This window comes from Orycteropus afer, unplaced genomic scaffold (genome assembly GCF_000298275.1).
Source record: "Orycteropus afer afer isolate SDZICR_OR568_19922 unplaced genomic scaffold, OryAfe1.0 scaffold00085, whole genome shotgun sequence".
In the NCBI taxonomy this organism is placed as follows: Eukaryota; Metazoa; Chordata; class Mammalia; order Tubulidentata; family Orycteropodidae; genus Orycteropus; species Orycteropus afer.
This window is the reverse complement of record NW_006921672.1, coordinates 8,351,926-8,369,596: the sequence shown is the minus strand read 5'-3', so window position 1 is coordinate 8,369,596 and position 17,671 is coordinate 8,351,926. Positions and strand designations below refer to the sequence as shown.

The 17,671-nt window shown below is 47.5% G+C and overlaps 2 protein-coding genes across 2 annotated transcripts in view; both read left to right on the top strand.

The window, feature by feature from the left end:
- Positions 1 to 1,296: 1,296 nt before the first annotated feature.
- Positions 1,297 to 2,943, top strand: ORMDL3 (ORMDL sphingolipid biosynthesis regulator 3). Its single transcript, XM_007942050.2, has 3 exons — positions 1,297 to 1,476; positions 2,254 to 2,405; positions 2,808 to 2,943. Exons 1-3 carry the CDS (start codon positions 1,303 to 1,305, stop codon positions 2,941 to 2,943), a joined length of 462 nt encoding a protein of 153 aa, XP_007940241.1. The 5' UTR covers positions 1,297 to 1,302.
- A 7,701-nt stretch (positions 2,944 to 10,644) lies between these two features.
- GSDMB (gasdermin B) overlaps positions 10,645 to 17,671 on the top strand; it is a 17,659-nt gene continuing 10,632 nt past the window's right edge. Inside the window, exons 1-2 of the mRNA XM_042781107.1 lie at positions 10,645 to 10,882; positions 16,666 to 16,846. Coding sequence (XP_042637041.1) covers positions 10,645 to 10,882; positions 16,666 to 16,846 — 419 coding nt within the window. The remainder of the gene's footprint in view (positions 10,883 to 16,665; positions 16,847 to 17,671) is intronic.

The following is a 17,671-nucleotide window of genomic DNA, read 5'->3' as shown; positions in this document are numbered from 1 at the left end:
ACTCCCAGAGTACCCTCATCTGGGACCCCTTTCTGTATCACCAGGATGTTACCATGGTGATGACTTTAGGGTCTTCATCAGGCAAGGCCCTCACTCATCCAGGGAGGTGAGCCAGTGCAGACACCATCTGTTCCCACTTGCAGCTGGTCCCACATCCCTCAGGGATCTGGGGACAGTGAAGGTCTGGACAAAGAACTGCTCACTTCTCTCTTTACCTTCCCGCCTCCCTCTGCCCACTCTGGGTTTCTGCCACCATGGTTTTCTAGGCATCAGGGGCAACCCTCCTGGTTCCTCCAGCTTCAGGACTTCTACCATTGAAGCTGGCAGGGGAAGGCATGTTCTTAATTTACACCTGCATATAGGTGCTGGGAAGAGGAGATGGAGGTGAGGGTGGATAGGCAGAGAAGAAAGGGGGCAGGAGGTTTTGTGTCCTAGGGGAAGGGTGTGTTGCTGTGGGTTCCAGCTCCCTGCAGGAGTTGTAGATGTTGGCCACGATGCCTATCCTCACCTTTTCTGTGGTGGGGAAAAGGGCCATCTGTCCGTCTTGGTGGCTTGGCAGCAGAGCGGATGGCATCACGAGGGCTAGTCTGAGTGACTGCCAAATGGATAAAACATCTGGATGTGTGTATTGTGTCATCATGTTAGAGCTTCCAGGTCTGGGCAAAGGTTGTCCCTAGTCTGTTGTTAGCTCCTTCATTCCCTCTCTCCCACTTTTTACATCATCACCGTCTGGGTGAAGGTAGAGGGAGGCCCAGGGTTAGGGAATTAGAAGAGGTAGGTGGAAATGATGACTGAAAAAATTTTTTCATTGCAGACTGTACCCTCTGTCCCACCTCCTGTTACTCTTCCTTATGGGAAGGACTTGTGGGTAGGAGATGTCCGGGGTCAGCGCCTCAGAGGTTGTGCTGAGTGAGAGTTCTCATAGGGCAGCCTCTGCCCCCTCCTGGAGGGGGACCGTCCTGGGAATGCTGTAGGGGATATAGGAGGAGCTGAGCATTGGTTTCTTTGCTCTGGGGCTGGAGGCCTCATGGTGACCTATACTAGCAGGCATCCTGGTGCATTGTCCTGACGGGTGAGGTGGCCTGCTATTTATCCCAACCCAGAGGTGAGAAGAGAATAGAGCTAAATCCACATGGACTTTGTCCTGCCTCCTTGCTTGAGAATCAAAAACAGTGGGACAGGGAGAGAGGAGCCTGCCTCCTTGCGGAATTTAAAGGGTGTGAGGGGGCAGGGAAAGTGGTGTGACCTGTCTCACCTGTGCTGCTTGTTTGCAGAACAGCGTCTTCAGAGAGGGGCGGCAGGATGAACGTGGGCACAGCGCATAGCGAGGTGAACCCCAACACGCGGGTGATGAACAGCCGTGGCATCTGGCTGTCCTACGTGCTGGCCATTGGGCTCCTCCACGTGGTGCTGCTCAGCATTCCCTTCGTGAGCGTCCCTGTCGTCTGGACCCTCACTAACCTCATCCACAACATGGTGAGGGCCTGCCTGCTGCCTGACCCGGCCGCATGGCTGCTGTTTGGCAGGGCGAAGGGGTAGGAAGAGTCTGTCAGACGTGGGCCAAATGTCAGGGTGGCGTACTGACAACATCTGTCGCCAGGGCTAGACCCAGCTCTCTCGACCCAGCTCTCTTCTCTCTGCCAGATTCCCTCTGCTGGGTTCCAGCCCCGTGTGGTCTGATAAGAGGATTATAGTCTGCAGATTTGTCAACATCTCCAGGATGGGGTAGCTGTGGGCCATTGAGAGCGGAACCAAGGGCCCCAAAGAGTTCCCAGGACCCAGGAGTGCTAGTGCTTAGCTAGGTTAAGACATGCCCTCTTCCCAAGTTGGGATCTCAGACCACCTTCCACTCTTCCCCTCTCTGCTCCCTTACCACCTGCTACCTCGTACCCTTTTGGTGGGTAAGCAAGGGTCTGATCTCTACCCAGCTTCCTGTCAAGAGCACCCCCCTTCCAGCTGGCACAAGGAGGGCACACCTGGGCTGAGGGAGCAGGTGTTGCTAGGCCCTTCTGCAGCTAGCTCTTCTCCGTGTGTGTTCTCAGGCCAGGTCTGCCCTCTCCCTCTGTGGGTCTCTCTATTTTTCTCCTACTGGGCTCCTAGCTGCTGTATCCTGACCTCCAGCCCACATCCTCCTGCCCAGCAGAGGGCAGCTCCAGGCCACCTAGACGCCCCTGCATGGGTGACTGGGGTGGAGGAGCTGAGCTGGAGGGCCTTTCGCCTTTCTATCATCTAACAAAGACCCCATCCCTTCAGGGCATGTACATCTTCCTGCACACGGTGAAGGGGACACCCTTTGAGACCCCGGACCAGGGCAAAGCGAGGCTGCTGACCCACTGGGAGCAGATGGACTATGGGGTCCAGTTCACAGCTTCTCGGAAGTTCTTGACCATCACACCTATCGTGCTGTAAGTGTTTTGGGTAGAGGAGGGCTCCAGCAGGCAGGACAAGGCCGGGGGACCCTGGGCCCCAGACAGCTCTAGCTCTGGCTCTGGGTAGGAGTGAGCAGGGGAAGGGACGTTGGAGGATCCCTGGGTCTTACACTGGGCTCATTCAGGCCTGGGACCTTCCTTGGCCCTATCTTCCCTGAAGTGGGCTTCCTTCCTGCCAGTGAGATGGGCCCACAGGCCTGAAGTGAAGTGAGGGGGCTTGGTGACAGGGGCCTCTTTCATCTGGGAGTGCTTGCTACCTCACTTCTGGTCTGGAAGCTTTTCCCATAATTCCCTGGCTACTCTGTTCTGCCTCTCCCCACCCAGGGAGTGAGAAGGAGTCCTCTGAAGTCTTACGCTTCTCCCCAACCTTCCATCCAGGTACTTCCTCACCAGCTTCTACACCAAGTACGACCAGATCCATTTCGTCCTCAACACTGTGTCCTTGATGAGCGTGCTCATCCCCAAGTTGCCCCAGCTCCACGGAGTCCGGATTTTCGGAATCAATAAATACTGAAGGTGCAGCACCCCACTGCCCAGGATGGCAGGGGTGGGGTAGACGGTCTGTGCTGCGATGCTGAAGACAGAAGAAGCCTCTGGACACTGCCAGAGATGGAGGCTGAGCCTCTGGGCCCTAGATTCCCTCTCGCTTCCCCCAGTAGCGACTTGGAGTAGCTTGTAGTGGGGTTGGGGTGGGCCCCCCCTGGGGCTCTGACTCCTTTTTTTTTTTTTGATCTTTTCCTTTTGCCTTTTGAATAGAGACTCTATGGGGGTGGTCATGGGCTGGGCTGGGCTGAGCAAGGACCCGCGAGGCTGGGACAGGAGGTCAGGGAAACCCCCTGCTCTGCTCACTAGCTCACTGTCAGGCGGCCAGAGCACTTTAACTTTGCAGAAGGGACGGTACAACTTCTAAATTGTTTCACTTTAATTCTTGAGTCTTTAGGGTGACAGTGTGCTTCTTGTACCTATGACAGCAGGCGTGATGTCGCCTCATCCCTCTGGGCAGAGACCTGTGTAACTGAAGTCTCATGCTTTTGGCAGCTTCCCTACAACCCACCCTGAGTACTGGATGGGGCTGGAGAGGGTTGGTGGGGCTGGTGTGGATGTCCTGGTCCCAGAGGTACAGAGCCAGCCTTTGGCTATCTTTACCGGGTAGAGGTCAGGTGGGGGAGGGAAGGAGCGATGGAGAGTTGAGATTTAGAAGAATGGGATCACATAGCAACAGAGATTGGTGGGAGGGACTGAAGGAGGGCTAGGGACAGAGCTAGATCCAGCCTCGACATTAGGGATGTGGGCTGGGAGAGGAGCAGGCTTGGAAGAGTACCCTACCTGCAGAATGGCAGTGGTGATAGGGATGGGAGGTGGGTTTGAAGCTCCTGGGTTGGCGAGAGGGCATGGAGGTAGATGAAAGAGGCCCCTGAGTTGTTGTACCCCCAGGTCTATTTGACGGCTGCTTTCTGCAGTGGTGTGAGGGGCGTGGGGAAGCTGGGACAGAAACGATGGCTGCCTTCATGCAGCCTCTCCCCTTGTAGACGGCACTGGGGCAGGGCCTCTTGTGTGGCATGCACATGTGGGAATGTAAAGCCACCCCCACAGCTTGCGGTGCAGCCCCCTCAGCCATGAGGCAGAGAGAAGTGGAGACAGAGCCAGAGCGCAGACCTGGAGAGGAGCCTTCTACTCCTCTCCTTAGTCCAACCAGGGTCACTGTTACTTTGGAAGAGCTGTGGGTGCCTGTGCCCTGTCCCAGGGGCCTGAGGGAGAAGAGGAGGTCACTGGCCCTGTTTTCTGCCTCCTAGCCACCCACCTCCCAGCCCATGTGTCATAGAGAACTTTCGCCTCAAAATCTTTCTAAGCAAAGTGTGAATAGGATTTTTACTCCCTTTGTACAGTATTCTGAGAGATGCAAATAAAGGGCATTGTGTCCGTTTCCCCGTCTGGCCTCTGCTTCCTGGAGGGCCCTAGGTATGGGGCAGGGTGTGGGCAGCCGTTCCTGCCAACGGCAGTGGTGGGGGCATCAGGTAGGAAGGACTCAGACTGAGGGTCTCTCTGCTGCCTCACCTTAAGGAGAAGGGGTCCCTGTGGAGGGAGTTGGTAGAGGCAGCAACAGACCTAGACTCTGATGGTGCCTTTGTGTGGCTGCTCCTCTGTCAGGTGCCACACCTCCGGCTCCACTGGCTGGCTAGGTCTTGGGAGGCTCTGAAGGATGCCCTGTCCTTATTTCCTCACTCCTTCCTGAGGTCTTTGTTTCCTCAGTTGATCCTGCCCTGGGGGTGGGGGTGGGGGGCTGCACTGCCTGCCTCCTGGCTTTTCTGTCCCCAGAGGAATCTTCACTCCTCCTCCATGAATAGGAGGGGAAAGGGTAACTCTCCCAGGCCTAACTGAAGCTCACGGAATCAGGGAAGGGAGGATCCCTGTAGTGAAGGAAACCTTATCTCCTGAGGGCGCTGGCCTTGGAGTGTTTACAGTATCATCTGCTACTCCTGGGACAAGTACAAAGTCATGGGCTAAAGCGGGGAATTGCTCCAGCAGATTGGGCTCCTCCCTGGCCTTAGCCCAGCATCATAATGTCCTTGGAGTGGGTGTCAGGAAGGTGGGAGTTTGCCCAAGTCCAGAATCCCAGAGTACGGCCCTCACAGCCAGTGGTAACACTAGGATTGGTGTCACACACACACAGCATGGGCCTTCTATACCAGCCCATACAGAATCCTTAGTAATGTTTGTTACCGATTTTAATCACAGAAATATATGTGACAAACATAATTGTAAATTGTTTAAATGTAATATTTCTCAGGCTATGTGAATACTAACAATTGTTTTGTAAAGTCTACGTTGAATTACATTAATAGTCACAAACATCGTTAGTAACTGAGTAGAAGCCTTTTTTGATTTTTTCTCCTTTTCCTTTAATTGCTGCTTCATTCTCAAACAGGTTATTACTATAGGTTCACAAATACTAATTACCACAATATTGTAGCTAAAACACCAGAAAATGTGACTGTGGTAGTTAAGGTTGTGTGTCAGCTTGGCTGGGCCTGGTTGAATGGCTGGGCAGCTAGATGTAGTATTCCCCACGATGAAACTGGTAATCAACTCCATGGTGCAATCTACTGTGAGCCTTATGGCTGTGGTCTGCTTCCTATATATAAGGAGAAGCCTTGGGGGATGGTGTCTAGCTTACGGCACCTTTGAACCCTGCATGTGGCTGTGTCGTTGTTCAGCAGCCTGCCATGCTCTGTCGACCTTGGGACTTTCAATGGACTTGAATGAATGGCCTACCATGTGGTTTGGTAATATTGGGACTGTGCCTTTTTTGCTTGTCAACCTTGGGCTTGTCAGTCTCAGCAGCCAGCAGCTGTCTGAGTGAAGAAAAGCCTCCAGCTTCACTGGGCCAGGAGCAGGAGGCAGAGCTGAAGCTCAAGGTTGAGGGGCTTTCACCTAGCCCCTAGAGCCTGGCACTTTGAACTCCGACTTAAAGCTTACAAACTGTAAGAGAATAAACTGTTTGTTCAAGTATCCCACTTGTGGTATATTTTCTGTTTGAGTGGCATAGAGGTAACCAAAACAGTGACAAATTGGTGACTATGAAAACACCAGCAGCAGTAAAAATGACAGTGTGTGCTGTGGCGTGTGCAGACAAACCCACATGATTTGAAGCTTCATTGTAATTGGGTAATAATGTTCTGACCAGAGCACATTAAAAAAAAAAAAAAAAAAAACGCACTGCCGTTGAGTGGGATCCAACTCATAGCGACCCCTCCTTGCGTTTCTGAAGCGATATCACTGCGGAAGTAGACTGCCCAACCTTCCTTCCAAGGAGTGACTGGTGGGTTTGAACTGCCAGCCTTCTGGTTAGCAGTCAAATGCCTTACTTAGGCCCTACGCCACTAGAACTCTTAAGAGCACATTAGAAGGTTCAAAAAGTAAATCAGCATAGAGTTTAAGCCTTCAATATGTATTGATGTATGTAAGCTGGGCTTACAAAAACTATTTTTATTATAACTAACTACAGGGATATTTTTATAAAAAATAATAAATTTCTGCTGAAACTTCATAGAAATGTTATAGACAGTCATTTTGGTGTCATCCCCTGTGTTAGACTGGGTTCTCTAGAGGAGCAAAACCAGTAAAACTTATATATAGACAGAGAGATAAAGGGAAATTTATCTTAGGAAAATGGCTCACACACTTATAGAAGCTGGCAAGTCCCAAGTTCTTGGATCAAACGTTAAGGTGGAGGCTTTTTCTGACTCATGCAGCCGCAGGGGCTGAGGAGATCAAGGTTGGCAGGCAGTATACTGGCTGTTGACTCCAGTGAATGATGAACCCAAGATCTCCAGGCCGAATGGTGGATTGTTCGCTCACAGACAGTTGTTGGCAGCACAACAGAATCCCGATCCACAGAAGAGTGTCTTCTCACATTCCCAGGATGTCCATAAATATACCCCGGAGCTCTGGTAGCATAGTGGCTAAGGCACTTGACTGCTAACCAGAAGGCTGGCGGTTCAAACCCACCAGTCACTCCTCGGAAGGAAGGTTGGGCAATCCTACTTCCGTAGTAATACTGCCTCGGAAACCCAAGGAGGGGTCGCTATGAGTCGGGGCCGACTCGACGGCAAATAACAACAACAACAGGGAAACTCCCTTCCAATGGATTGGCTGCTCAAAACATATACATCTGATTCCATCATTGGAATAACCTACATGACAATTGCTTAAACCACACAGAATTGTGGTCCAGCCAAGTTGACAAACAGCTCCAACTATCACACCCCCTGTGATAGTGTCACTCAGTGTGGTACACACACCCCTTCACCTCCCGAGTGACACCACTGCTTACAGCACAGAGGAGAAATGGCAGCCACCTGGGCTCAGTCTTGGGGCTGTGGGTGCTGTAGGAGCATCTAAATGCAAGAGTGCAGCCACAATCATCTGGGTTCAAATCCCAGCTCTACTGTTTCCTAGCTGTGTGACCTTGTTATTTTGCTTCTCTGAGCTTCAGTGTCCTCCTCTGTAGTACAAAGATGACAATGCTGATTAGGGTTGTTGTGAGGATTATCACATTGCCTGTTGTGGTGGTGTTGCTATTGGCCGACTTTGAGTTGGCAACACCATGCACCACAGCATTGAATTGTCATGATCCATAAGGTTTTTAAACCACTGCTGTCCCCTTAAGGAGTTCTGGTGGTGCTGCGGTTAAGGGTTGGGCTGCTAACCAAAAGGTTGATGGTTTGAACCCACTAGCTGCTGTGCAGGAGAAAGATGAGGCAATTTGCTTCTGTAAAGATTTATTTATAGCCTTGGAAATCCTATGGGGGTTGTTAAGAGTTGGAATCAACTTGATGGCAGTGGGTGGGACTCTCCATTTATGCAGTAACTATATTATTTTTTAGCAGTTCTGGTTGTGTAGTGCCTAAGGCATTTGACTGCTAACCAGAAGGCTGGCGGTTCAAACCCACCAGCCACTCCTTGGAAGGAAGACTAGGCAATCTACTTCCATAGTGATACTGCCTTGGAAACCCAAGGAGGGGTCGCTATGAGTTGGATCTGACTCAATGGTAGTGGGTTTGTTTGTTTTTATTTTATATTATTTTTACAATTGTTATCACATCATCACCATCTCCTCTTCTTAAATGTTATTTCACAACTAAGGGAGGCAGAGGCCAGAAGATAGACTAGGCTGACCCATGTTGTTATCTAAGAGAGCAATGAAGTGTGGGGCCAGAGGCTTCTCTTTGGAGAAGAAGGTGGGTGAAGAGGGTAGGTGCCATCAGGTAAGGAGGGTCAGGATCTTTCTGAGAGGGTCCCTGGGAGTCTGTGTGGGGGATGGAGGCTGAGTCCTCCCTACTGGTCCAGATTGTTTCCTGAGATGTTAGCTGCTATTGTTCTCTGAGCTTTCAATGTTCCCCCACATCAGTGTGGTTTTTGGGTAGTTAATTTCAGCTAGGTTACTTTCCTGATAGAAGGTGACGGTGGCAGAATGGTTAAATGCTACACTGCTAACCAAAAGATTGACAGCTAGAACCCACCCAGCGGCTCCACAGGAGAATGACCTGGTGATCTGCCTAAAAAACCCTATGGGGCAGTTCTGCTCTGTCACAGGGGGTCACTGTGAGTTGAAAATCGACTTGACAGCACATAACAACAACAACAACAACAACACTTTTCTAATATCCCTGGCACAACCACAGCCTTTGTTTGCTGGCACTTGGTTGATATCTACCTGTTCCCCATTTTTCTATTCCCAAATCACTGAATCCCATGCAGGACTTCAAACCAGTTCAGTCACAGTCAAAGAAGTGAAACAGGAAGAGACAAGATTTTTTTTTTTTTTTTTAATTTGCGTGATCCAGAACACTAACCAGAAAGGGAAAAATGATGGTCGAAGCCCTGGAATGAAACTCTGAAGAGGTGCAGTGCACCTTCAGGAGCCTGATGTGGGAGACTGGATTATCACCAGAACTATGGAGAGCAACACACATTCAAAGCGATGAGATCTGCTGCCATCTTTGAGACGGGTACCATTGTTTTTGACTCAGTTGTTGAAGAGATTTGGTTGCTGTGTAACACACTCGCTGCCCTTGTTTTCTAAGTTGGAGATGAAGTTTCTATTAGGGCATCAACCTGTAATTTTTCTGGTGCCAGTTCAACCACATTAAAAATTTGAGTCCATTCCAATGTTGGTCCATTGACTATGATGGAACCAGGCTGAACTAGTTCAAAGCCCTGATTTCATAGCTCAGTATGCCTCATTTCATACCATTCTCTGGCCCAGACTCACCTGGAACGTATCAATACCTACTACCCACTTCCTGGGTACAAGGGAAAAGAAGTTCTGACCTCTGGCCTCATCTATCTCCAACCCAGCAATCCTTGGCCTTGGAGGCGGGGCTCTAGCCCTACCCAGCCTTCCATGAAATGCTCAGTTTGGATAACTTTGTTTCCTTATTGTTTTCTGAGGCATAGCGGCCAGGAATTGTGCAGAGATCCGACTGAGTGTGATTCTTACAACCTCTACTTCTGGTGAGTGGCTGAGGAGGGGAGGCCTGGGAGCATGGGTCTAGGGAGGAGGTGGGGAGGCCCTGAGATGGGTCTGTGGGCCATGGACACTGCCTTTACAGACACCCAGAAGACTTTTCAGTTTGGGAATGAGTTGAGAGTTGGCACCATGACGGGAACAGGCACAGAGAAGGGATCCTGGGCCAGTTCAGGAAGGTGGCTACAGGTAGGACGGGGAAGTGGAACCCAGGAGGATTATGAGGTGAGGCCCAACACCAGAAAGGAAGCAAAGGAGCCTGAAGTAGGAGAACAAGATCTTGCAGAATAGAAACAGAAAAGGACCAGCTGGGCCAGATTGCTTGGATGGTGGGCTTGTGGTGGGTCTGGTAGGGGCAGGGAAGATAGAGATGTACAGGGGCTAGGAGTAAACCGGGAAAGGGTGAAGGGGAGAGTGGATACGAGAAGATGTTTCTGGTGGGGCTTTAGAATTAATTTTATTTTATCAAGGACAAGGGGGCGCTTCAGGTGATCATAAACGGAGGAGGAAGCATCTGTGTGGGCTTCCCAGGGTGCCCAGTTCCAAGCCGCTTTTGTACTCTGTCCTTTCTGTTTTGCTTCCTTCTGAGACTTATTTATCACCATCTCTGTGAGTTGAGAAGAGAAATTTTTGGGAGGGAGGAACCCATCCAAATGCCTTGGAGACTATAGCCGAGGTAGGGCAGTGGGGGGTGGGGGGGCCTGGGAATCAGAGGCAAGGGAAGAAATAACCAGTTGGGGTTGGGAACAGGAGCTCTGGCAGCCATGGCCCTCATCCCTTCCTTGTTCCTCTGTTCATCCACATTGTTGAGGGTCTGGTGGAGGATGATGGGCCTTCCTCCCCTGCAGGTTTCTCTAAGCAGGGAGTAATTCTGCTGCGAGAGATGCAGAAAATAAGTTTCACTCTCCCTACTTGGGGTGATCACTGAATCTTTTCTCCAGATGGGTTCCATGAAGGTCAGAGGGGAGTCTGGGATTTGTGATGTCCATCCTTCCTCAGTGTGTTTTGATCGTCTCACCTTCTAAAAGCAGGAAAGGCAAATCATCTCATGTCCTATCTTTCCTGGAACTTAGGGCTCTTCTGTGACCCCAGGCAGCCAAAGGTGGAAGATTTAAAAACCCTGAGTCCATATCCTCCCTCCCTCAAAATGAAATTGCCTATCTTTTCCCAGTTAATCCAGGCACAATGCCCAGTGTATTTGAAGGAATCACAAAAACTGTGGTCCAAGAGCTGGACTCTGGAGGGGATATGATTGCTGTCAGAAGTGTCATTGATGCTGACAGATTCAACTGCTTCTATCTGGTGAGGGAAAAGAAAACTTTACTGGGACTCCAGTTCCACAAGACAGGCCTCACCCTGAAGGACATCCTGGAGACAGAGGAGGGTGAAAAGCTGACTGATGAGCTGGATTCTGGGTCCTCAGGTCAGTACGAGGTGGTGTGAGATGGCCAGCCAGGAGGCTTGGCCCACTCCTACTGCACCCCACCCTCAACTCCCCATTGCCATCAACCAAATGGGCATCCATCAACCAGTCAACAAAAAACCTTACATGGCCATGTTGGCACCTCAGTTTAAGAAATGGACAGCAGAGTCACATGGGGTGAAGGGAGTAAGAGATAGGGAGATTTATATTGGAAATGATGCCTAAATACTCTTCCTTTTCTATTGTTTTCTCTGTAAACAATTTACTTCTAAATTAGTTGAACTCTTCTCATACTTTTATAGGTTCATATTTTAAATGGGTAATAATGGAGGCAGTTTGCTTAATGGTTAAGAAAGGATGGATGCAGATTTAGAGCTGGAGGCACCAGGTTCAAAGTCTGGCTTTGCCACTTACCGGCTGGGTGATCTTTGAGCAAGTTTCTTTATCACTCTAAGTCTCAGTTTCCTCATGAATCAACTGTAAAGACCGTTTTAAGACTCAAATGAGGCAGAAACCAGATATCCAACAAGAATCTAACAACAAAAATATAAAACTTCAACAACTTAACAACAAAAACACAAATAATCCAATCATAAAATGAGCAAAGGATTTGAATAAACATTTCACCAAAGAAGACATTCAAATGGCCACGAAAAACATGAAAAGATGCTCAGGCATCATTAGTCATCAGAGAGATGCAAATCAGAACCACAATGAGATACCATCCACTCTCACTAGGATGGCTAAAATAAAACAAACAAACACATGAAAAAACACCTGAAAATAACAAATATTGGTGAGAAATGTGAAGAGACTGGAACACTTACCCATTTCTGGTGGGAATGCAAAATGGTACAGCAGTTGTGGAAAAAACTGTGACAGTTCTTTAAAAAAAAAAAAAAAACCTACCATTTGACTCCTAGATTTATACCAAAAAACTTGAAAGCAGAGACTCAAACAGAGACTTGTACACCTGTGTTTATTGCAGCACTAGTCACAGTAGCCAAAAGGTGGAAACCATCTAAATAACTATCAACAGATGAATGGGTAAACAAAATGTGGTACATACATTACAATGGAATATACTCAGCCAGAAGGAGAAATGAGGTCTCGACATATGCTACGATATGGATGGAGCTGGAAGACATTACGCTCAGTGAAATAAGTTGATCACAAAATATTGTATGACCTCACTCATATAAAAAGACAAGAAAAGGCAAACGCATAGAGAACAAAATTCATTAGTGGTTACAAAAGTGGGAGGGAGGGGAAGATGGGGGTTAATGATGGTGGAAATACTGCATTGATTTAGGATAGGGTTCCACAACTGATTATTGTAATTGCTGTCAATAAGTTTACATCTGTAAAAAGTTGAATCAGCAGAAGTTGTGTGATAGATATATTTACAACAACAATTAAAAAAAAGGTTGCTGAGCCCACTTATGTACAACCAAAAACCTCTTGGGATTTGGTTTCTTGGTTTGGAGGTTTAGGGTCATGGTTACATGGGACATCCCAGTTAATTGGCCTTATAAATTGTTAATTGCTTCTGTACTACCTTCTAGTTCAGTGCATAGTGCACGGGGTCTTAAAAGCTTGCAATTGACCATCCAAGACACAACAATTGGGCTCTATTCACCTGGAACAACAGAGGAAGAAGGAGAGTCAGAATAGGAGGATATGGAATGTGAGGCTAATTGCCTCCATGAACAACTGCCTCCTGTCCCATGAGACCAGAATTGGATGGTGCCTGGCTACCAATACTGAATATTTTGATCAAAGATTCTGTAGGAGAATCCTGATCAAAAGGGGGGAAACGCAGAACATAATTGAAAATTCTTATGGACTCTAGACTTCCTGGAGCCATGAAAGTTGGATGATAGGAAGCTATTGCCCTGAGATAATCTTTAAACCTACACTAAACTATCCTCTGAAGTCTTCTTAAACCCTAACAATAGTTTAGTTTAACTAGTAAAAAATATCTGCCTTGAGGATTAAGCTCTTTTACGAACTATCTATATGGGATCAAATTGACAATAGCAACTTGCAAGATTAGATAGGAACGTTAAGGGGCAATGAATTTATGTTAATGGAGGAGGAACAATTCAGAAAAGGAGGGTGAGAATGGTTGCATAACTCAAAGAATGGAATCAGTGTCACTCAACTGTACATGGAGAAACAGTTGAATTGGTGCGTGCTTTGCTGTGTATATTCTCAATAGCAACAACAAAATGAAAAAAAAATTAGAAGAAAAGAAATGGGGAAAAAATGAGTGAATCTAAGGGAAGGTTGCAATGCGACATATTGCACTGGGCAAATCTGTTACAAAAGACTTCTTTAAAGTATTAAGAAGCAAAGATATCACTTTGAAGACTAAGGTGCGCCTAATCCAAGCCATGGTATTATTAGTTGCCTCATATGCATGTGAAAGCTGGGCAATGAATAAGAAAGACCGAAGAAGAGTTGATGCCTTTGAATTGTGGTGTTGGTGAAGAATACTGAAAATACCATGGACTGAAACGAACAAATCTGTCCTGGAAGAACAGCTCAGAATGCTCCTTAGAACCGAGAATGGTCAGACGTCTCACCTGGTTTGGTCATGTTGTCAGAAGGGACCATTCCCTGGAGAAGGATATTGTGCTTGGTAATGTAGAGGGTCAGTGAAAAAGGGGAAGGCCCTCAATGAGATATATTGCTACAGTGGCTGCAACGATGGGCTCAAGCATAGCTCAAGCATACATTGTGAGGATGGCACACAACTGGGCAGCATTTCGTTCTGTTGAACATAGAGTAACTACGGTGGAGTGACTGCACGGTACCTCACGACAGCACAAGAAGTGAAGGGTATTCAAGGAACAGGAGCTCTTTTTCTATTCTCACAATCTTCTATAAATTTTAAATTATTTCAAATGAAAAAACTTAAAAATATATATGCTTAGTAGGTACCGGGAATTTGGCACGGTTAATTCATTTGTTTAATTTTCACAACCACCCTTTGAAGATTATTATCCCTATATTGCAGAGGAAGAAACTGAAGCAGAGAGAAGTTAGGAGGCTTGCCAAATGAACACAAAGCTAGTAAGTGGCAGCACTGGGACATAGACCCAGGTAGTCTGGGTTCAGAGGAACAACTCAGAAAAGGAGGTGAGAATGGTTGCAGAACTTGAGAAATGTATTCACTGTCACCGCCTCGTCCATGTAGAACTATTGGATAGGTATACGTTTTGCTGTGTATATTCTTAACAGCAACAAAATACATCAAATTAACAATGATCATAATTTAAAAATCAAATGAGCTAAGTTACATAAATCATTTAGCAAAGTGCCTGGCATGGAAGGAATTCTCCTTTAAAGTTAATGCCAATTGTTCTAGTGATAACAATTATTATTATTATCTCTCATATTCTCTGGTGATCATGAACAAAAGGAAGTCAGAAATACCTCTTGAAGTGACTAATAGAGGGGCCATTAATCCATTCCCCTGCCTCTCTGCTCAGCTATTCCTGGGGCTTCATCTTGAGTTTCAGAAGCTCCAGGGAAAGTGTTGTTGAACCCTCACTTGGAGGCCTGTTTCATTGCCTCATTATGAGTTTTACAGCTCAAACTTCCAGCCTTTTTTTTTTTTTTCAAATTTTTATTGTGATTTGGGTGAAAGTTTAGAGTAAATTCATTTTCCATATAGCAGTTCATACACATTTTGTCTTATGACATTGACTGTACTTCTCCACAACGTAACAGCTCTCTTCCCACCTTTTCCCCGTAGTTATTTCTTCCCTGTGTCCTTCTCTCCCGTGCACTCCTGCCTCCCAAGCTATCTCCTTGTGCAAACACTGCCCTTCTGTTCTCCTATGGTCCACCCTATATGCCTGTCTATTGTTTGGCTGGAAGCCATAGGAGCGAGTTCAATTCCAGACCTGAAGGGTAACTAGGGGCTTTAGTCTCAGGGGTCCCTCCCACCAGGCTCTGTCAGACCAGTAAACTTAGTTTTTTTTTGTGATTTTGAGTTTTGCTCCACATTGTTCTCCCACTCTATCCAGGATCTTATGCACCAATTCCCGTCCAAGTGGTTGACATTGGTGGTTGGGCACCATCTAGTTCTGGTCTCATAGACCTCAGGCTTCTTTGCTAATGCCCCGTTCTTACTGGGTTCATATCAAGATATGGGAGAGTTCAAACAATGCCACTGAACAATTTCGAAACATCTCACCATGGGCCAGGAACTGCTGTAGTGTGACCAAGGGGTATAGTGTGTTAGATGCCTAGACACTTGGAGGTAATTTTTCCACAAGTGGAGTTTGATAAAGTAAACAAGGGCTTTTGGAGATAGTACAGTTAGCATTTTTCAAGGATTCTACAGCAGTTCTCTGCAAGTAAATTGCCAAGAGCCAATTTATTACAAGGCAGTTCTAAAAAAATCAGTTCACCAAATGCCTGATTCATTGAAAACAGAACAATATTTTAAACGAGGGCTAGGATGTCTTGCCATGATCGTATTACTCGCCAGGGGCAGAGTGTAAGGCCGGAAAAAATTTGACTAAGCCAGTTAACTTCCTTTAAGGAAAAGCCCATCTGTTCGCATTAAAAAAATCCAGAGGCTGAAGTGCAACCAAATTTTAAAAGAAACCCTTAACAATGAACTGAGTTGGTAATCTGAATTCAGCAACTGTTCTACTCCCCTTTCAAATGTATTACAGATATACTCAGTTTAAGTATGGTTGGAAAAGTCACATCCCACTGCATATATAGCTGGGGTCCCATAAGTTTTTTTTTTTTTTTAAAGAGGGAGAGTAGCTCTCCTTTTGTTTATTATTTTCCCCTAATGGTTTTAAAGATCCCACACCAGTATTCTTGCAGCACAGGACCACTGGTGGGATACAGGCGGGTGAGGCAGAGGTCATGGCTCTGGGCGCTCTCGGGGGTTTGTCCCGTGGGTAGTGGGGGCTGTGGACTGGGCTGCTGCTGCTGCTCAGGCAGACAGAACAGCAGGAGGAGCAGGGCACACTCTGTTCCCTCCCATGTGGAATTGATCACTACAGATCAGCAAATAAGCACAAGTAAGCCTATGTTTACCTTGTTTATTGAGTAATCCTCCCTGCCTGTCCCAAAATCCCAGCAATAGCAGCCCTCCCTCCTCTGCATCCCTACACACTTTCCACTAACCCTGGGGCAGCAGCTGACTCCGAACCCAGGTTTTTATTAGTGCCTGCACAATCAGGGCAGAGTCCACACTGACAGGTGGCGTTCCAGGGTTGTCTCACTTTATACCTGCACAGTTAGTTCACGCCAACACCAGAGATTGAACTGTGCTAAAGTTTTATTTCCTAATTGTCAAGGGCTTCTGAGTCTTTAGCTTTACTCTTCTTTATGTCATTTCAGCCTCTCAAATAGTTATATAAGGCTAGCTCAAATAGTTATATAAGACAACTCCTCCCCAACCATTTGTCCAGCACTTGGGCTTTGTTCCAGGCATCTTGTTAAGTGCTTAACTGCATTATTTAATTTAATCTTCCCAAGCACACAAGAATAAGTATATTATTATTCTCCTTCTGTAGATGAGACTGAGTGAGATTCAAAGAGGGTAAGTGACTTATCCAAGATCATTTGGTAAGAAGGGGGCAGAGCAGGCTCAAACCCAGGATGGTGTGACCCCAGGATGACTCCTGGTGTGAACAAAAGGCATTTCCTGGAGAGCCACAGCTGGAGGGAAGGGGACTGTGGAGGGACTACCCCAGGAGGGGACGGCTCCAGAGAGTGTTGTCTGACCTTTACCCTTCTCTCTCCAGGTCAAAGGACTGAATTCCGAATTTCGGACTGTGTGGACTCAAAGGCAGAGATTAAGGTGAAATTACCCAAAGCAATAACAGTCACAGGGATGGCTGGCAGGTCCCAGGAAACCCACGGGCATGAAATGAAGTTATTGGTGAACCAGATATCCCAGCAACAGCTGGAGGCCCTTGGGAACAGGTGAGGGCAGAGGTGGGCAACAGTGGTTAAGGAGGGAAGCAAGTGGGGTGGGGAGGAATGGAAGGAGGGAGAAGTCCATGTGGAGTGCCAAAGGCATCTGAGGGGTGCACCCTGGCTGGTGCAACCTCTCCCTCTCTAGTCCCAGCACTGCTCCCAACTCCCTCCTTTGACTCAAGTACACCTTGTCTTCTGCACCTTTCAGAACGCTTCTCATTCTTCCAGGATCAACCCCCAGGAAGTCTGCCTCTGATGCTCCCAATTCACTTACATCCCTGCTATCCTCCAGGGTGACAAATTACTCTGGTTTGGACCCAAGTCTGCTGGTTTCAAGAGGCCACTCTCCTCTGCTGTCCTGTACGGAGGGAGTTGCCTAAGCTTATACTTGGTGCTTCTTTCACTCTGCCTTGTGAGCCACCGGTAGTTTTCATGTCCCTCTCCCCTACTGGACTGAGAGTCACTCATGAGTATGATTAGACACTGGCTTTATTAACCTCCCTCTATGGATCCTCAGCACACAGTAGGTACTCAGGAAAAGATAATTTGTTATTCTTTGTAGAATATTTCATGCACAGAAAGTGCCACTATCCCACCCACCAGGGAGATGCTACTTCCACTGGGGGACTCATCCCAATCAAATGTCAGTGAGATTCTGATAGCTGGAGGGCATGATGCTTCCAACCTGCATGGACACTAACAGCCTCTGCCCTCCTACTGACATTGTTGGAGAATGAGTAGTAAGTAGCTCAGGGGACAGTGGCCACACTTCTCCTGGGCTGGCTTACCCTAAGTGGGGTGGGTACATCTTGTTTTTCATTTTTTTTTAAA